The 20,978-nt window shown below is 37.8% G+C and overlaps 1 protein-coding gene across 1 annotated transcript; it reads right to left on the reverse strand.

Annotated features, from left to right (window-relative positions):
* Positions 1-3,653: 3,653 nt before the first annotated feature.
* On the reverse strand, positions 3,654-19,630 carry RUFY4 (RUN and FYVE domain containing 4). The gene is given in 10 exon segments (XM_074192741.1): positions 3,654-4,786; positions 5,523-5,633; positions 6,780-6,926; positions 11,494-11,600; positions 12,230-13,054; positions 14,481-14,547; positions 14,871-15,014; positions 16,386-16,492; positions 17,468-17,593; positions 19,502-19,630. Coding segments are annotated over 10 exon segments (2,013 nt in total). The 3' UTR covers positions 3,654-4,536.
* Between the last annotated feature and the right edge of the window lie 1,348 nt (positions 19,631-20,978).

Raw genomic sequence — 20,978 nt, forward strand, 5'->3', positions numbered from 1 at the left:
AATTTTTGTGAAGGTCCACATAGTTAGAATTTTATTAGAAAATAATATTGTCTGACTGAAATGGCTAATAAACAATTGTCCAAAAAGATTCTCATATTCCTCTTCTCTCATTGAGATTGAAAAATAAATAAAAAATCCTTTACAATCCTCTTTCTCTACAACCCCCAAATTCTAGTGCAGGTAACACAGACCATGCCTTGAGAATAACTGCATTGGTGAACTTCAGGCTCTCTCAACCCACAGACAATAGGGGGACAAGGGAGGCCAACTGGTTGTAAAAAGATTGCAGTATTCCCTTCGATGATTCTAGGGTCAGAATCCTGTTGCAATGCCCATAAATAGCTCTAGGTCACAATGCTAGGGCCAAAAAGAGTGATGCCACTTAGAGTTGTAGTGAGCAGGTAAGACCCTTGTGGTTCCAGGGTAGAGAGGTCTCACAGGACATAAGGACCTTAGTCTCAATTCTAAGATAGAGGGGACCACTAGTAATTGTGATTTCGGTCCTAGTTACAGTCCCAGAGTCAAGAGGAGTACTACCACTGTGTTTATAGGGGAACAAGATCCATTCCTGAGTAAAGACCAGAACAGTCCAGAAGAGCACCTATTCTTAGAGCACACTACCTTAGAAGCACAAAAAACTTACAGACCCTAGTACTAGTTCTGAAAAGAGAAGCAAGAAAATCCTAATGCTTGGAATAGTGCTCTCTCCATTCCAGGAGCAAAGCCCAATTTTAATATAAAGTTAAAAATCAAGAAATCAGTCAGAAATGGTCAAAGGATATGCAAATGCAATTTACAGATGAGGAGATCAAAGCGATCCATAGTCACATGAAAAATTGCTCTAAATTATTACTTATTAGAGAAATACAAATTAAAGCTTATCTGAGGTACCACCTCATACCTCTCACACTGGCCAATATGACCAGAAAGGATAATATTCATTGTTGGAAGGGTTGTGGGAAATCTGGGACACTAATACATTGGTGGAGCTGTGAACTCATCCAACCTTTCTGGAAAGAAATTTGAAACTACGCCCAAAGGGCAACAAAAATGTGCATACGCCTTTGATCCAGCAATACCACTACTGGGTCTATACTCTGAAGAGATGAAAAAGGGTAAAAACATCACTTATACAAAAATATTCATAGCAGCCCTGTTTGTGGTGGCAAAGAATTGGAGATCAAGTAAATGTTCTTCAATTGGGGAATGGCTTAACAAACTGTGGTATATGTATGTCATGGAACACTATTGTTTTATTAGAAACCAGGAGGGATGGGAATTCAGGGAAACCTGGGGGGATTTGCATGAACTGATGCTGAGCGAGATGAGCAGAACCAGAAAAACATTGTACACCCTAACAGCAACATGGGGGTGATGATCAAGCTTGATGGACTGGCTCATTCCATCAGTGCAACAACCAGGGACAATTTGGGGCTCTCTGCAATAGAGAATGCCATCTGTATCCAGAGAAAGAACTGTGGAGTTTGAACAAAGACCAAGGACTATTACCTTTAATTTAGAAAAAAACTGGTATCTTATTGTCTGATTTTGCTATCTCTTATACTTTGTATTTCTTCCTTAAGGATATGATCATCACATTCAATTTGGATCAATGCATACCATGGAAACAATGTAAAGATTGGCAAATTGCCTTCTGTGGGGGGGTGGGAGGGAAGTAAGATTAGGGGAAAATTGTAAAACTCAAAATAAATAAAATCTTTATAAAAAAAATAAATGACTTGTCCAAAATAAAAAAAAAAGAAATCAGTCAGCAAAAACTACAAAGAAAAAAACCAGATTAAAGATGACAGAGAAGATCAAGGCACAAACTCAGAAGAAGACATTGAATTTAAAACAGCTATCTGCAAAACTTTAAAGGAAAATGTGAATTGGTCTCAGGGCTACAAAGCATTCCTGGAAGAGCTGAAAAGAACTTTTAAAATAAAATAAGAAAGATAGAGGAAAAATTGAAAAAAGAGAGGAGAATGGTAAAAGAAAAATGATGAAAAGAGTGAACAGTTTAGTAAAAGAGACAACAAATATTGAAGAAAATAATACTAATAAAAACATCACAACAGAATTGGTCAAATTGTAAGAGGCACAAAAATCCACTAAAGAGAAGAATGCCTTAAAAAATCAGAATTGTCCAAATGAACAAAGACATATACTTTTTGTGTATTTTTCACTGAAGGAAAGAATTCCTTAAGAAACAGAATTGGTTGGGTGGCTGGGTGGGGCAGTGGATAGAGCACCAGCCCTGCAGTCAGGAGTACCTGAGTTCAGATCTGGCCTCAGACACTTAATAATTATCTAGCTGTGTGACCTTGGGCAAGTCACTCAACCCCATTTGCCTTGCAAAAATCCTAAAAAAAAAAAAGAAACAGAATTGGTCAAATGGAAAAAAACAGAAAATTTCACTGAAGAAAAGTAATGCTTTAAAAATTAGAATTGGGCAATTAAAAACTAATAACTTCATGGACAGCAAGAAACAATAAAACAAAACAAAAAATATGAAATAAAAAAGAAAATTTGAAATATATCAATGGAAAATAACTGACCAGGAAAATAGATTGAGGAAGGACAATTTAAGAACTATTGGACTATCTCAAAGCCATGATATATATAAAAAAGAGTCTAGACATCATATTTCAAAAAATTATCAAGGAAAACTACCCTGATATCTTAGAACCAGAGGGTAGAAATAGAAACTGAAAAAAAAAAAATCACTGATTACTCCCTGAAAGAGATTCCAAATAAAAACTCCCAGGAATAGTAAAGTCAAATTCCAGAGGTCAAGGAGAAAGTACTGCAATTCAAATATCACAGAAACCACCGTCAGGATCACACAAAATTTAGTAACTTCCTTATTAAAGGATCAGAGGGTTTGGAATATGAAAGGAAGTAGGATTACAAGTCTGTTTACCAAGATTAGTCTACTCAAAGGATGAATGAGATGATGATTCTGCTTAACTAAATTTATTCAACTTTTATGACATTGAAGAAAGTATTAGGATTATGATTTTTTCTCTAATCTTCATGACCATAGCAAACTTGTTTTCCTGTTAGAAAGTGAAGTCTCCTGATGCCAGAGACTTACTCAGTTTTATCCCTCTGACAATGATACAATGGAAAAAGTTTGTCACTAATCTGACTTCTACCTCTCTTTATATAGAGTTGTGTCACTCTTTAGATAAGATAGTAAATGAGGAGAATGTCATTGAATAGAGTAATTTTGATGAATTTCCTCTGAAACCAGTTTTCTGCTTCTATAATTTTTCTTGCTGTATATGAGAATGTTGGACTTTACTGAGCCCAAAAGTGAGGGTTGTGGGGAAAATGTTTATTTAACCTATATTAATATTATTAAAACCAACTTTATGTGACTGGAAAATTGTTGAATCCAAATAGCTTATTATAAAGGTCAAGCTGACCTCAGAGATTCTCCAGGGAAGTTGGATGTTTGTAAGGAATGCTTAGATTACGTCTAGTTCTTCTTTTGGGTTCACTCAGGGCTTGTTTTAGGTTTCCAAATAAATTGACTTACCTGCTAGCCCTTCTCTTGGAGACTACCTACTACCAATCAGGCAAATGTCTTTAGCTCTTGAATGAAATCTATATAATGAAGCCTCACAAAAATTTGTGGAGGGTGTCTTCTTTTGACTTTTCTTTTCCAAATGACCTAATATTTTTTTTTCCTAAAACTATTTCAGATGGTGTGGTTCATTCATGTGACTAACACATACCAGCAGTGTGGGTGGATAGACTCTTGTCCTCTGTGTGTCTTTCCTATTTCTTTAACTCGTAATCCCTCCATAGATTATAATGATGATGGTAATAGAATTTATGTAGTAAGCACTGTACATTTTACAAATATTATCTCATTTGATCTGGATTTATGAGAAGGTTGGTTTCACAAAGATCTTATATGGATACTGAATGAACTGATGCTCAAAGACCCAAAAGATATAAATTTGAGTTCTATTATTCATCCTCAAGCTGGATAAATTATTTACAGTATCTGAATCTTACTTTTTAGACTGTAAAATATGAATTATATACCTGTTAGAGATGTTGCAAGGGGGAAGCATTCTTTAAAGCATCGTGTAAATATAGGTTGTTCTTATTATTCTTGAATTACAAAGATCTGGTATCTTAGATCTTGTGACAGAATGAGTATACCCTGGATTTTGATCAGAAATACTTTAATTATGAGAATTATTTGTAGATCCTTATAATTTCGAATGAAAAAGAAACCTTAGCAACCATCTAGTTCAAGCAACACCATGAAAAGAATTCTCAGGAAGAAAATCTGATAAAGTCTACTAGAAGACCTCCAAAAAAAAGCGGAATTCATTGTCTCCAGAGACAACCTATTCTATTTATATAATTTAAAAAAAATGATTATTCCCTTAAAAACATTTAAATATATATGAAGAGTTTTGAAAATTACCATCCAATAAATTGCCTTCCAGTGCTACATATAGTGTTTTCTGAGCTCAATCTAAGACAGTGTTTTCTGTCTTTGAGTCTAAAATCCTAGAGGGTAGAGACCTTGTTTCTCTCTGAACAAGCTTTGGCCAGTAAGGGGACATGAAGATCATCAAGGAAAGGATTGGGGCTTGTGGTTCAAGGATAATAATACAGGGAAGAGATCAGTTCTGTGGTAGTTGACCTAGGTTTCTCCCTTCTGGTGGCAAGATCGACAGCATCGTTCTTTCTTCTTATAATCCACAGAACAGGCATGGCAGACGAGAGCTCCGCAGACTCTGTGGAGATCCAGAGCCCTCTGAGTAAGTAGAGGTCAGTGAAATCAGGGGAGAAAGGAGAACAGGAATTTCTGTTGTTCTGGACCTAATATGGTCCAGATACCAAGGAGGGGATAGTTAGTATGAGATATATATACATATATATATATGTATATATATATGTATATATATATACATATATATATATATATATGTCAGAATCCTAAGTCATTCTTAGAGGTTATTCTATCTACTTCCCTTTACCGAATAGACCTAGCCCTTGTTTGTTTGAGCATTGGGTCTCTCTTTTTCCTTTTCAGGATTTCCAGATACCTTTTATTGTCTCTTTTCTAATATTTTCCACTCCCCAAATGTCTTCATATCTCAATTTTTTTTCATTTATTGAAATTTACTAATATATTCTTAGTGGAGGTGGAATATAGCTTGATCATTCTGTCAAAGAAATTCCTTTAGAGGAGAGAAACCCATGAATCAATTAATTGCTAGGGTATATAATCCCATCCACTTTCTGGTTCCTTTCATTTTCTGTCTATCACTTATTGTCTTCCAGCTTAATCCTTTCCAGGAATGACTTTTTGAAGCCTAGAGCTAGAGCTGGGTGTGAGCAGGATATGATCCAGGATGAATGTAAAAAAGTATAATCTCTTAGTGCTGCTTGTATATACTTTCTGCTCTTGCATTTCCCACTGCCTTGAAATGGGAAGGGGAAGAACACTGGAAGTATGGAGGTCTTAGAAGGACTCCTTTTGCCCTTACCTGCATTTATATCTTCTAGACAGGCGACCAAAAACCTTGCTACAGAGTACACAGAGCCCAGGGGCCAGGGAAGAGAGATGCTCAGTCTTTTGCCATAGATTGTCCTTCTCCCTAGAAGGAAGGGACAGAGAGAATTAGAATGAGGAAGGAAGGACAGAAAAACAGAGGGGAGATGCGAATTGAAGTCTGACAGTGAATTGGTAGGGATGGCAAAGAACAGGTGGGGAAATTGAGAGCTGTACTGGGCTACTTAAATATGCACATTTCTCAATGTCCTACTCAAAATCAACTTCTTCCATGAAGTCTTCCCTGATGATTGAATCCAAAGGATGCATCCTCTTCCTTGGAAATTCTATGCTACTTAGTATCTGAATTGCTTCCATTTGACAGTACATATATAGGTTTTCTTCCTAACTAGAGTAATAAGCTATTTAAGGACAGGAACTATTTTTTGAGGGACTATTAATGTTTTCAAAGTTGAAAACTTAAGCCTTGTCTCCTCTATAAGGCTCTTCCCAACCATTCACATTCGTAATGAATTTCCTTTTCAGAACTTATCCAACATTCAGAACTAAATTGCAAAATTTAGCATCATGGCATAGTGGTTAGAGAGCTGGTCTCAGAATTAGAAAATCTTGGGTTCAAGTCTTGACTTAGACCCATACTAGCTCATTTGCCCATCTTGGGCAAATCAAGGCCTTTCAGTGGACTAGGAAACTCTAAGACAATAAGTTATAGAGAGGATGACAATCTACATTGATGGAGGGAGTTTCCTTATTTAGGAGTTCTCTACATCAATGAAATCCTAAATCCAGTCACTAACCCTTCCTCCTAAATCCAGAATGTACTATGTGTTTATGTATCAATGTCTTTGTTCCCTTCCCAAATAGATTGTAAGCTCTTTGAGGGCAGAGATCAAGCCACATTTTTTTTTATATTGTGCCTACCACATAGTCATAGTAATGCTTTGCAGGACATATCCCCAAAATAGTTGTTGATGACACTGGTGAGCAAATACTCCAGAGCCCTGACTTTCCACTGAGACCGACACAGAAGATGTGGTGATTGGGAAGAGTGGCGGGCACTACTAAAGACAAACAGATTGGGTCTTCCTACCATTTATGTCTTCTTTCATCCCTTCCATGTTCCTTCTCACTCCCAGAGGCCACCTTCTCCTCTCATGCTCCAAGTCCTAGTTCTATTCCTCCCATACTCAAACTCCACCCCCTCACTGATGGGATGTCTCCCAACCCTTACCGAATCAGCTCCACCATACGCCTCTTCATGGCTCGGACCAGCTCCTGCTGCTCCTTGAGTTCCTGTTGGTGCTGGTTTTCTCTCTTCTCATCCTCTTGTTGTCTTTGTTCCAGCTCTCCCCTCAGATGGGCCTGTTGCTCTTCACATCTGGATAGGGAGAGGCATCTGGAGTTTGAGTCAGGGAGGAATTATTTCTTGGTTTATGAAAATCTTGCCAAGATAACATAGATGAAGAAACTGAAACCTAGGGAGGTGAAGTGATTTTTCTAAGGTTATCCAGCTAATATGTGTCTGAGTCTTGAATCCAGATTTTCATTAAAAGGGATCTTTGGATAGTTCAAATCTTAAACTGAGCATATCTGAAAACTCATTTTCTTTCCCCTTAAACCTATCCCTTTTCAAAACTTTCTTTCCTCGTTATGCACCCTCACCCCAACTTTCCTCTGGCATTCCTCCTGGAATATATTCTAGTCTCACTTCTATTTTAAATCTCTTGTTTACTTTCAGTGTTGCAAGTCACCTTCCACACGAAAGCTTTCCTGATGCTCCTTCACTCTGCAAGTACTGCTAGTTTCTTTCCCCATAAAATATATATCTTGAATTTATTTTGTATCTCTTTTGTGCATACTTATTTATATATGTGCTTTTTCTCCCAATAGAACCATTACCCTCTTTTGGGAAGGGACCTCCATTTGGAGGCAGAGAAGTTTCATTTTTGTCTTTTCATGCCCAGGTACTTAACTTGTGCCTAGCAAATAGGTGCCTAATTAGTGCTTTTAGATTAATCAGTTGGACTGTCCAGTGGGCTGTCCATCTAATTGCATGCCATAGTCTTGACTATAGGATGCGTATTTTTTTTTTTTTGGTGTGAACTTTTGGGCTGATAAATTTTGTGGTGAAACAGTCCTGTAGTATTCTAGGTTGAGATAATCAGTATAATATCATTTGCAAATCTCTATTTGGAAGTTCTAAACATATAGAGAGAATATCTGTCCCATCTGAACTTTGTCAAGGAACCTCCCAACCCTGTGGTAAACACCTGTGGCAAGCCTTTACCTCCTTGTTTTATTTCTCAATCGATGAAGGTAATTAGAAGATTGTATAATAAATTAAAGCCTCTATATTTAAAATATAGTCATTTTATATCATATTTTATACCAATTAATGATTTTAATAAACCAACAACAACAAACACTTAAATCTTATATTCCTGTGCTATTTCTTTTCCACCATTTGTGCTGCCTTGAAGATGTTGTCTGGCAGGGGAAAATCATTTAATAAAGTTTCTCTATTCTCTTTTCATTTTTTATTTTTTTTCTATTTGAGATAGAAAGTAGGTATCAGGTTGGTAGTTACTGACATGATCTTGATCACCTTTTTGGGGATAATAATATATAATTTCCCTTCATCATCCCCCATAATGGTATCTTCTCCTCCTCCCCTTTTCCCTTTCAGGAAACTTAAGTTAGTTTATCAGTGCTTTCAAAATTTCAGTTCTTGTTGTAATTTCTATTGTTTGGGGTATGCACAATATTTTCTTCAGACAGGTTTTCCCTTCCATCAACTTTTATTTTTTGTGTGATGTGATATTACTTGAAACCTTTTGTCACCTTTCCTATAATATTTTGCAAAGACGTTTTAATGACATATAGGTATCATTCTGAGTTTCCTAGGGTCTTTTTACTGTATTAGAAGATCAATTATTTATGACTGAGTTTCTTTTTGGCTTCTATGTTGAGGCAATTGCTTTTTACCAGTTAAATATCTGTAGGAAATGGTGATAGAGTTAATGTCTTTCTTTTTATTCATTTTCTATTTCAGGGTCAATGCCTCTTTTAAATAGGTCAGGCTGAAACAATAATATTTGGATACATACCTTTTTATCTTTATTCTCTATTCTAATCTGTGATTAATCTTGGCCTTTATTCTAACTTAGTAGGTGGGTTTAGTTAGTAGATTAGAAAAAATATAAGATGGCTTTCAATTCTGTGTGTCCTTCACCCCACCCCACACATTCTTATCTTCTTCTTCTGCCAGATGGCTTAAAGAGGATACTAAGAATGCTGTCTGTAGGTATTGTCTTATCTACTGATATTCCAAATGTAAGATTCCACTAGAGGAAATGAATCATATAAATATCTGCATTCTTGGTATGAATAGGTCCAGAAGACATAAGGAAACTGTGGCTTAATGGAAGGATTACTGGTTCTCCTTGGAGAGGCAACCAAAGGAGTAATGAGTTGGCTTCATCATATGCCCAAGGGCAATAAGAAACAAAACTTTACAGGACTTCTGGCCATTGCATTTGTACTGCTTATGAAGAGCAAGAGTAAAAGATCATTAGAGTTTGTGTGCCAACTTCTGCTGCAGAAGAGAACTTCTATGAAAAGCTTGACAACTTCTTCTAAACCAAATCATTATATGCTGTAAGATTTAATGATATAATTGTGAAGATAGACACAGGGGAGGATGATGAAAAATATATTAGTAAATATGTTTTGGAATTAAGAAATAGAAGAGGTCAAAAGTTTTCAGACTACTCAGAAGTAAAATTAATGTGTATAATTAATGTTTTCTTCAAGAAGGGATTTGAAAGATACTAGAAATAGCAAGCATCTAATAATACTGTAAAGTTGAAATGTATCATATCATAAAAGACAAAAAATGACTATTTACCAAATGTAAGGGTCATTTATGATATATGGAATGCCCTTGAAAAGTAACCAGAGCATGAGCACTTCCAGAAAAGTCTACAAATCTCAAAGTGTTCAAGTAGCGGGGAATAATAGGATACAAATTATCAAATGTTTCATATTGTTGGCTTTACATGTGCTTTTGGGGAGATCATTTTCATAAATTTTCATAGTGTTTTAACAAGAATTTGTTTTTTGAGAGTATGTTTCTTTCAATATACTTGATTGGTAAACATAATTTTTGGAAATATTAACTGATAGTTGTATAGTATTTCAAGATTTGAAAGGCATATTTCATATTTTACTTCCTCTGATCTTCACAACAATCCTGTGAGGTAGGTATTATGGATGTTCTTGTTATCATCACCCCCACTTGACAGAGAAGGAGACTACACAGTTCAGAGACTAAAGTCCATAGTCACATACTTAGCAAGGTTTTTTTGGTTTGTTTGTTTTTGGTGAGGTAATTCGGATTATGGAATTTGTCCAGGAACACACAGCTAGTAATTTTCAAATATCTGATGCTGGATTTGAACTCAGATCATCCTGACTCCTCACCAAGACACCTAGTTGCCCCACTAACAAATTTTTGAAGCAAGATTATAACCCAGGACTCTCCTAGCTCTAGATTCAGAACTCTTCCAACTATTCCATGTTTACTCTTAGAGTAATCTTTTTAGCCCTAGTTTCTAGCAAGAGGAATCATTCATTATGACTATCAAACCATTTTTAGTCATGGAGAATTTGCTGATTGGATCAGTATTCATTAAAAGATATTGCAAACTATAACATTGGAAGGGAAGAGTTGGAGTCCCAGATCTCCTAATTACCTTCTGTGTAACAGGCAATTCCCTTCCTCCTTCAGGTCTGTTTCCTTAGCCATAAAATGGGGAGGTGGCAGTGGGATTAAATAATTTCTGAAGTCTTTTACAGTTCTAACATTGTATGATTCTATGAATAGGTGAATTTGCTTCCCTTCCCAGCATGAATCATCAATATTTTCCAATACTGACGCAATGGCAGGGATTGGCCGGATGTTTAGCTGATGAAACTTAAAAATTAAAAAAAAACCGTAAAAGTGTGATGAGTGTGAATGACTATTAAGAAGGCAGCCAATAGAAATATGTTGATTGACATGTTGCACGTTGACTGAGCCTAAATCATAGTTGACTGAGTTTTGCTGGCTGCTAGACTTCCACTAGAACCCTACAGGCATGATGGAGTGAGCCAAGACTGTTGATGATGTTTGAAGGGAGAGAGAGAGAGAGAGAGAGAGAGAGAGAGAGAGAGAGAGAGAGAGAGACAGAGAGAGACAGAGAGACAGAGAGACAGAGAGACAGAGAGACCATAAGACAGAAATGGAGGGGAAGGCAGAGGGGGGGATCCACAGAGAAAGAGGAAGGGAAGGGAGTGAAAGAGAGAAAAAGGAAGGGAGAGATGGAGGAAAGGAAAGAATGGAGAGAAAGGAGAGAAGAAGAAGAAGAATCAAGAGAGAAGGCTAGAAGAAAGAGGAAAGAAAAGAGAGAGACAGAGACAGAGAGACAGAGACAGAGATAGAGACAGAGAGTGAGAGAGTTAGACCATAAGACAGAAATGGAGGGGAAGGCAAAGGATTGAAACATAGGGAGGGAGCCCACAGAGAAAGAGGAAGGGAAGGGAGTGGAAGAGAGAAAAGGAAAGGGAGAGATGGAGGAGAGGAAAGAAGGGAGAGAAAGGAGAGAAGAAGAAGAAACAAGAGAAAAGGCTAGAGAAGAAAGATGAGAGGAGAGAAAAGGGGGGAGGGAGAGAGAGAGAGAGAGAGAGAGAGAGAGAGAGAGAGAGAGAGAGAGAGAGAGAGAGAGAGAGAGAGAGAGAGAAGAGAAACTGATAGTCCAGAGTACACAGAATGGGAGGAGATATAGAGATGAAAAGAGAATGGTTTTGGTTCTCTGAAACATGCTCTTGGGAAGTTAATCCATTTAATCATCTGGAGATCTTGAAGTCCCTTCACCTCCCTCACCTTAGTTACCTTTTCAAGTTACCTGAACAACCTCTTTTCCAGTTCTCTCAATTTCTCCTCCAGAGTTATTAGTAGCTTCTCCTTCCTCTGGAACTGTTCCTCAGTCCTGTGCAGACATTCTTTGAGGTTCTGTGAGATGAGGACATCAAATACCCATACACCAATGGTTGGCTTTAGGGAGAGATATGGGAGAGGGCAGCAGAAGGCCTAAAGTTGGGAAGTGGCATGACCTGCTAGGTGGCTGTTGTCTGCTGGAGAGATATCCCAGGTGATCATCATCAATTGGACATTCAGTTATCATCAGCTACTGAGTTATCCCTGTGGCAGTCATCATGTCTAGGGTCAAAGTTTAGGCACAAAATACCTGTTTTATCTTTGATTCTGCCCTACATATATTTTGTGAACCCAGAGGAGACAATTTCTAAAATGGGGAAAGAGAAGTTATTAAGATCAAGGTTTGGGATGATTTAGTCTAGAAAAGAAAAGACTGAATGGGAGTTAAATAACAATCTTGAAACCCATGAAAGTTTGTCTATTTTCACATCTAACAGGATAAAATGAGACAGAAGGCAGGAACTTCAAAGACTTAGGAATCAGGAAGAATGAGACAGTCACAAAGACAGAGATAAAAACACAGAGATCGAGTCAAAGAGGTAGGGGGACAGAGAGAGAATGAAACCAGAGAGAACTGAAAAAAGTCCCATTGGTTTGGGTGAGAGGCAAAAATATAGATGGAATGATTTCTGAGTTCTTCTTACCTTGATTACATTATCAGTATCTCTCAGGTTCTCTTTCTTTTGTTCTCCTTCATTAAGCATCTGTCTTTGAAACTTCTTATTGTGGCTCTCCTTTATTCCTAGACCTTGAAGGATCTTGAACTCCCCTTGGACTCTAGGGATCTTATCCTCTCTTCTGCTTCCTGCCTCTTTCTCGAGCTTTTCCCCCAAGGTATTTGGTATGTGTTTTGGAGTAGATTTGTGACCTCTCCCTCCTCTTTTGGGAAATTTTGGTACTTTCTGTCCTTCTAGTCCCATCTGCTCACCTCTGTCCTCATCACTGATGGATGGTTCCTTCTTAATCTGCCCTGTCTTTGGAGACACCTTTTCCTCTGCTCCTTGTTTCACGAGACTGAGATCTGCCTGTGTTTGATTCTTTGGAGATGTACTCATTGGTTCAGTGAACCCTCCTCCTAGAATCCATACTTTTTCTTCTTTTCTTTGATGTATCTGTTCTTGACCTGGCTCTTGCCTAACCTGAGGGGACATGGGTATCTTGGTTCCTGAGAGACTTCCTTGTTGCTGAAGGCTGGAGTTTTGTCCCTGGGACATCTTTCTAGTTTCCCCAAGCAAGGAGCTTAGGTGTGGGAGCACTTCTAGTCCTTTATAACCCTCAAGTGACCCTTGACTTATGATGCTTTTAGAATCTTCCATCTTTTCTGTCAGGGATTCTTGTATTGCACTATTAGGTTCCATCAGACAGAGCCCCTTGGGATCATTTCCTTGGGGTTGGAGGTCACAGTTGGCAAAGAATGTTGGTGACTCCTTGGACTGGACTCCTTTGTTTGTTAGATGTGTGACTTGGATCTAAAAGAAAGTCAACATATAAGTGATTATATTTCCATACCAAACTCCTTAGTCAGCTCTAGATAGATCTGAACATCCTCAGATTATTCCATCTCCCTAGGTCTTCTCTTCTCTATTACTCTGCCTCTGCCATCTTTTCCCTTTTTTAATCTCCCAAATGCTTGTGCTTAACCCTCTTTCCATTCCTTAGGCTACCTAATTTAACCTAGAGGAAAGCTCACTGGATTTAGAGTCAGAGAACCATAGTTTGAACCAATGTTATCACTTATCTGTATGACCCTGAACAAATCTCTGAGATCCTTCAGCTTGTTTCTTCTGTGAATTGAGGGAGTTTGATTAGATCCCTTTCAATTCTAAGATCCTTTGCTGAATTACTGTTTCTACCCTATCTCCCTAACATCCTATTTTCCTATGGATGAGGGTATCATTTTCCTCCCACATATCCAGACTTCCAGTGTCATTCTCACCTTTTTATCCTCTTTCACTCTTCACATCCAATCTGTTCCCAAGGTCTTTTGATTTTACTTATGTGGTATCCTTTGCGTGCTCCCTCTTTCCCCTTTGACAGTGCTCCACCCCCAGCAGATCTTATCACATGACTTCTGGACTGTTACAATTCCCATCCCAGTCCACATTCCACTCAACTGTCCAAGTGATCTTTCTAAAGGTCTGACCATGTCATCCCCTACTCAATCAAATCTATTGGCTTCCTATCACCTCCAAGATCAAATATAAAATTTTCTGACTTTCAAAGATTTTTATAGCATGCCTTCTTCCACCTTTCCAATCTTCTTTCAACCCTTCCCATGAGCCTAGTACTCTTTGATACAATGACATTGACCTCCTTACCATCCCTTGGATAAAATACTTCATATCTCACATTTCTCTATTTTATAAATTCCCTGGTTTCCTTCAAGTCCCAGCTAAAATCCTATCTCCTATAGGAAGTCTTTCCTCTCCTTATTTTGAATGCCTTCTCTCTGTTGATTATTTCTAATTTATCATGTCAGTATAACTCATTTGAACATAGTTGTTTGCATGCTGTCTCCCAATTAGACTGTGAGTTCCTTGAGAGCAGGATCTGCCTTTTGCTTTAATTTGTATCTTTGTGGCTTGGTACAGTACCCATCAAATGGTAAGAGATCAATAATTGTTTATTAACTTTCTGACTGTGACTCTATCCTCATGTGACTTCTCAGGACCCCAGGACTCTCTTTCTTTTCTGTCTTCTAATGTCTCCATCACTCCTGAGCAAATTCTCGCTTGTCTTACTCATCCTAGCTTCTTGCTTCCAATGTTCACACATCCAACTATCTGAGCTACCAAATCATCTCTCCTGGAATTTCCAGCTTCCTTACTGCTCCATCTACTGGACACAATGGAGAAAGGACAAGGAACATGCTAATATAGGGACATGGGGCAGTACCTCCTCCTCTTGAGGTTGTTTTGTCCTTAACTTTTCATGCATTATGCCGAGGTCCTGGCATCGTGACCTGAAAGGATTGAGGCAGAGGAACATCTATTTCTCCCTCTAGCTTTTTATCTGGCCCATATCTGGCCTACATTAAGAGTAGACCAATGTAAAGATGATGGGAATTTAGGGGAACAGGGGAAAAAAGACATGTAACTAGAGTGTTTGCTTGTGTGTGTGTATGTACAAGTATGTCTGAGAGTGTGTGTGTGTGTGTGTGTGTGTGTGTGTGTGTGTGTGTGTGTGAGTTTGGGGGGGAAGTTGGGAGGGGAAGTGGAATGGGGGGAAGAGGAATTGTCTACTCCCTTCAGTGGGGTCTTCCTTCTCTATTTGAAGGTCACTTACTCTGAGAACATAGGCCAGCCCCCATCGAGGTCACACCGTCGCAGTTCGAGATCAAAAGTCACTCCATTCAGAACATAGAGAGCTTCTAGGATGTCCATGCTGAGCTCTGGGCACAGGAAAGGGCTTTGGTTCCCATACCACTCCCTAAGACAATCACATCAGCTCAGACACCAACTTTTGGTCCTCACATTCTTTTTTTTTTTGGTCCTCACATTCTTAATTCTGTACTACCTCCTCCCTCTCCCCACAATTTCCCTCTCAAGAAATGAATTTCTTATCTAATTTCTTTTTTCTTTTTTTTTGGGGGGGGTGGAGGTGTTTGCAAGGTAGTGGGATTAAGTGACTTGCCCAAGGTCACACAAACAGGCAATTATTAAGTGTCTGAGGTCAAATTTGAACTCAGGTCTTCCTGACTCCAGAGCTGGTGCTTTGTCCACTCCTATCTAATTTCTCAAGGGGAATTTCTCTCCCTCTAAAGTCTGTTCAAGGAGGGACCTCAGAAGCAGGTCATCCAGGTGTTTTATTCCTTATTCTGATACCTCCTTCCTATTCCTGCCCCCCCCCCCCCCATCCTGGCTGCCATCTCAGTTTCTTCTTCCTTGGACCTTGGCCTACCATTACTCTTGAATGAACTGAGCACTATGGATCAAAGGATAGTGGAAGGAAAGACTGAAGTTAGATTTCATGAAGAACTTCCCAGAAATGGGAAAACGAGAACCCACACAGTGGGACACAAGAAAATGAATGTAGGGCAGAGATCATTTCCTGTATTATTATATTACTAGTTCATCCTTTTGCATATTCCCCTCTCCCATGCCTCCATGTCCCCAACCATCCCCATGATAACTAGTCATTTAATCTTTTGATGTTATATTATATGAAACATCCCCCCTACATTCTCTCTCTTTTTAATTTTTTTTTATTTTTGTAGGGCAAATGGGGTTAAGTGGCTTGCCCAAGGCCACACAGCTAGGTAATTATTAAGTATCTGAGGCCGGATTTGAACTCAGGTACTCCTGACTCCAGGGCTGGCATTCTATCCACTGTGCCACCTAACCACCCCAACTGTGCCACCTAGCCACCCCCCCTCCATTCTCTTTATGAATCAGATATATATATATATATATATGTATACATATATATATATACCCCACCTATGTATGTTAAGTGTGTGTGAATATATATATATATTCAATAGATAAAGAAGATATATATGTAGATATATTGACACCCACATTAGACATACATATGTATTCACATATGTGTATGCATGTATATACTCACATACATATATACATATACTTGCATATCTCTATCTATATATATGCATATCTTATATTGCATATTTGTGTGTATATATATGTATAATAGATATATACCATGTTGTAATGGTATATACACATTAGATTTATATGCACATTGGATATCTATTACACAATGTGGATATGTCCATCAACACACATATATCCAGTTGAAATGATGAAATGTGAGGGGGCAGAAGTGGTGATTGTTGACCTGATGTATTCAGGGTCCAGGAGACAGAGCTGCAGCGTGTCAGCCAACCGTCTATGGGCTAGACAGAAACGGATAAATGCACGTCCTCTTCCCACAGTCGTCTTCAGCTAAAAAATAATAAAACCTTGGGTGAGGTGGGAAGAGCCTAAGGGAGTAGCAAGGAAGAGGTAAGGAGGTTCCTGAAGAGCCAGTGAGGACTTTAAAGAGTATATCTGACACTAGAATATAAAGGGAAGAATCTGAGATAGGGAGAGGAAACTTGTGGGGGAAGGAAAAGGAGGGTCTCAGGGAGGACTGAGCTAAAGGGGCAGAGGTTGGGATGGATGCTGGAAGAAGGGAGGGGAAGGAACTGGAGGAAGCCTGGGGAAGGAGCTATGAGCTGGCACAATGTGGAGGGATAAGGGCAGAGACTGCAGTGTTGGGAGATAAAAGGATCATAGGAGGAGAACTGAAAGTGACCTCAGAGGACATTATGAACAATTACCTCATTTTGCAAATGAGGAAACTGAGGGTATGAGAGGGTCAAGCTGGATTTCAATATTAAAGGGATAGTATATGTTTGTGTGCTGAGAAATTAAAGCTAACAGCTCAGGGAGAGAGAGAGAGAGAGAGAGTGACACAAAGACAGAGAGTTGGAGAGTGACAGAGACAAAGAGAAAGAGAGACAGAGAAATACATAGAGAGAAAAAGAGAGAGACAGAGAGACACATAAAGAGATAGAGGCAGATACAGTGAGATAGAGAGACACAGAGACAAAGACGCAGAGAGACAGAGACAGAGAAAGGGACAGAGAAAGACAGAGACAGAGATATACAGAGAAAGACATTCAGAGAGAGAGAAAGAGAGAGACAGAGAAAGGGATAAAGACAAAGAGAGACAGAAACAGAGAGAATGAGAGACGAGACACAGAGACACACATATACAGAGACAGAGAAAGTCTTCAATGGGCCGCAGCATGAATGGGAGGCAAAGGTATATTAAAGGGAAACATGAAAACCAAGCTATCTGCAAAAGCACTGGTCATGGCAGGTATAGTTAATTTGACTGTCTCCCCTCTCTTTTCTACCTATTACTGATGCTACCTTGTCCAGTGTATTGACGAACCGAATGGCTTCCATGTCTCCACCATTCCTCTTCAAGGCCTCTGAGAAGAAGTCCCAGTAATCTTTCCTGGGTCCCAGGAATCTCCTCCGATCTTTCTGATTAAACTGGGACAGAGTAGGGGAGTGGGAGTAAAGCATGAAGTTTTTCCCTTTAAACCCACAATCAGACCACAATTAGTTTTTGGACTCATCCATTCTTATATTCATTCATTCATTTTAACCAATTAACACCTATCCTGTGCTGCCTTCTAGAATCCTAAAGTAAGATTCTGGCTAACTAGGTGAAATTGAGGATGATCTAATAAGACCCAGACTTAGGCATCGTGACTCAGAGCTTTTCCACCACACCTTTATTAAAGAATATTAAACTGATTGCTCCTACACCTATCATATTTTCCCTTCCCTGCTCTTTGTTATAGACCATCTACTCCCTGAAGACAGGGACTGTGTTGTTTTTCACTTTTCTTTCCTAGTGCTTATTTATTAGCATAGTACTTCTTATTTTTCACCTTTGTGTTTCTGCTGTTTTTCAGTCGTTTTTAAGTTTTGTCCAACCCTTTGTGATCCTTTATGGGGTTTTCTTAGGATCTTCTTGGAGTGTTTTGCCACCTCCTCCAACTGAGGAAACTGAGGGTTCAGTGACTTGCCCAGGGTCACAGTAAGTGTCTGAGGCCAGATTTGAACTCATGAAGATGAGTCTGACTGACTCTAGACCTGTGTTCTCTCCACAGCATCACTGAACCACCACTCATCTATTAGATTGTAAACTCCTTGAGGATAGGAATTATGCTGTTTTCTACCTTTGTTTCCTTAGGACCTTTTAATGACCTCTCCAGCCCTCCATTAGATTGTACATTCCTTGAGGATAGAGACTTATTATTAAAGATAACAACTAAATGATACAAAAAAAGTAGATGAGGTCCTTGAGGATGCAGCAGCCATAGGATGGGGAGGGTGTAGGTGTGTGAATTATATTTAAACTCTATTGTATTTTGAATTGAAATTCAACTATTATCTTGATTGCAAAAATGGTTGTAGATTGTCTTAGAATGATTATGACTATTCATAATTCTTACTGCAGATATCACCTTTTAAGAACTAAATGCTCAGTATGGTTATTTTAATCCAATCTAATCTATACTGGGACAATTGGATAAATTTATATTATTAAAAAACAAAAATCAACCAAACAAAAAAAAGAAAATGATGTAAACAATAATTTCAAGGTAGTAAGATGGTTGGAGGAGGTATGGAGTGCTTATACATCATGATCAAGAAATACCAGTGCAGCACTGAGATACATAATGCTAAGATTGCCATTGGATTGGGCAGATCCTTTTTGGAGGTTATAAGATGAGCCTGCATATATGTATTTCAATATGCCTTAGTAAAGGATGATCTACACTGATAAGATCATTGATTCACCAGAGTAATGAGGGAGGTAGGCATCAAGCAGAAAGAGCACTAACTGCAGGAAGAAGACCCAAATTTAAATTCTACCTCTGATGTTTGCTACTTCTATTACTTGTATTTGATTTCTTCACCTATAGAATAAAGGTGTTGGACTTAGTGGCCCCTGAGATGGCTCTGGGTTTATCTTACTATAAGCTTTGCATCCCTAGCACCTGGGATTGTACCATTCATGTAAGAAAATAAATGTTGAATTGAAAATTGAAAAACAATGGGAACTATTCCCTGAAAATCAAGGACCTTGAAGACAGCATGAAATCATATATGTAGTCCTAGAAGGGACCTCAGAGACCAGCTTGACCAACTCCTTCATTTTATAGATTAGGAAACTGAGGTCTAGGTAAATAAGAGATTTGCCCAAGATCACACAGGTAGTAAATATCAGAAGTGAGATTTGAACCCAAACCTCTTAAAGCTTATTACAGGAGATCATTTAATCTCTAGCACAGAGGGAAAACCTCCCTAACTCTCTGGGCAGGGAGAGGGGTCATTTTGAGGAATTGGGGAATAACTTCAATGACCCATCTTTGCTGCACAATCTACCTGTAGTAAGAGCTCCAAGTAGCCACAGAATCCGTGCAATTCAGCGCTGGCATCTGTTACTGGTTGTTCGTGATATCCATAACCCTGAAGGATAGCAGAGATGACCTCTGTAGAGAGGAAAATGGACATTTGGGCAGTAAGATAAAAAAATGGACTAGATTCATCTTGAGTTCTTATTTCATTTTGCAAATCAACCAAGAAAACCTTAGAGGTCTTACTTACTTTTGAGATCCTGGATAACTCTTAGGATGGTTCTATCTCTTTCCATAGTGACTCTGAAATGGAATGATTCTGAATGGAATGGTTCTTCATGATTTCTATTTTAAAGTTACTCAGACTCTTCCAATCTTCCTTAACCCTCTTACCATCTAACCTTTTAAAAATTTTATCCTAATTAGGACAAATAAAGAAATTAGATAGGAAGTAGATAAATAGAATGAGATATTTTTATCTGGTCAAAATTTATATATAAATAGATAATTACATATACATTCAAATTTATATAATATCAAATAATATATAATACCTCCAAACATGTATGTTTATGTGTATTACATACACATACATATATATGCAAGCACACATACATAAACACATTACATGGATGAGTATACATATCAAGTAATTATATATATATATAAAGTGTATATTTTCTTTTGACAATATACATTATTTGAAATTCATGGATCATAAATAATTTTACTTATTAACTTATATATTCATTTGACTTTTTGGTTGGGATTACTATTAAGTTTATTCTAAAAACTATTTAAAGAGAATTCCCTTCTTTTCACCTTTATTTGACATAGTTCTAGAAATGTTAGCAATAGCAGAGAAGTCAATTAAAGCAGAAAGAAGAGGCAACATTATCCTTATTTGTAGATAACACAACTTGCTTAGAAAACTCTAGAGAATAAGCAAATATTAATTCAATAAAATAAAATGATCAGTATTTCTAAATATAAATAATAAAACCCAGAGGAAAGCAACAAGAAAATATTATATAAAATAACTAAAAATACATAACCTAACAATTTACAAGTGTATGCTCTAGAATTTTATAAATGTAAATAAAAAGTAAGCTTTACAGAATTAATGCTACACCAATCAAATTACCAAAGGGGTGTTTTATAAAGCTAAATATGATAATTATAGAATTTTCTTGGAAGAGCAAGAAGTCTAGACTCTTGTGGAACATAATGAAAAGAAAAGTAGTAATGAAAAGAGGTTAACATTTCCAGACCTCAAATTATATTATAAAGTAGTAATTTTCTATTATTATACTATTTAGTACTGGTTAAAAAATAGAAAAGTAGACCAATGAAACAGATTAAGCAAGAACCAGAAGCAACCAAACTCAATAAGTCAGTGTTCAATAAACCTGGGAACATAAATTAAATTAAACAATTAACTTCACCTGAAAAGTAGATTGGCAAAAGGAAAAAAAATAATGTTTAGACCAACATCTTAACCAATA

The sequence above is a fragment of the Macrotis lagotis genome, chromosome 6 (genome assembly GCF_037893015.1).
Source record: "Macrotis lagotis isolate mMagLag1 chromosome 6, bilby.v1.9.chrom.fasta, whole genome shotgun sequence".
Lineage (NCBI taxonomy): Eukaryota > Metazoa > Chordata > Mammalia > Peramelemorphia > Peramelidae > Macrotis > Macrotis lagotis.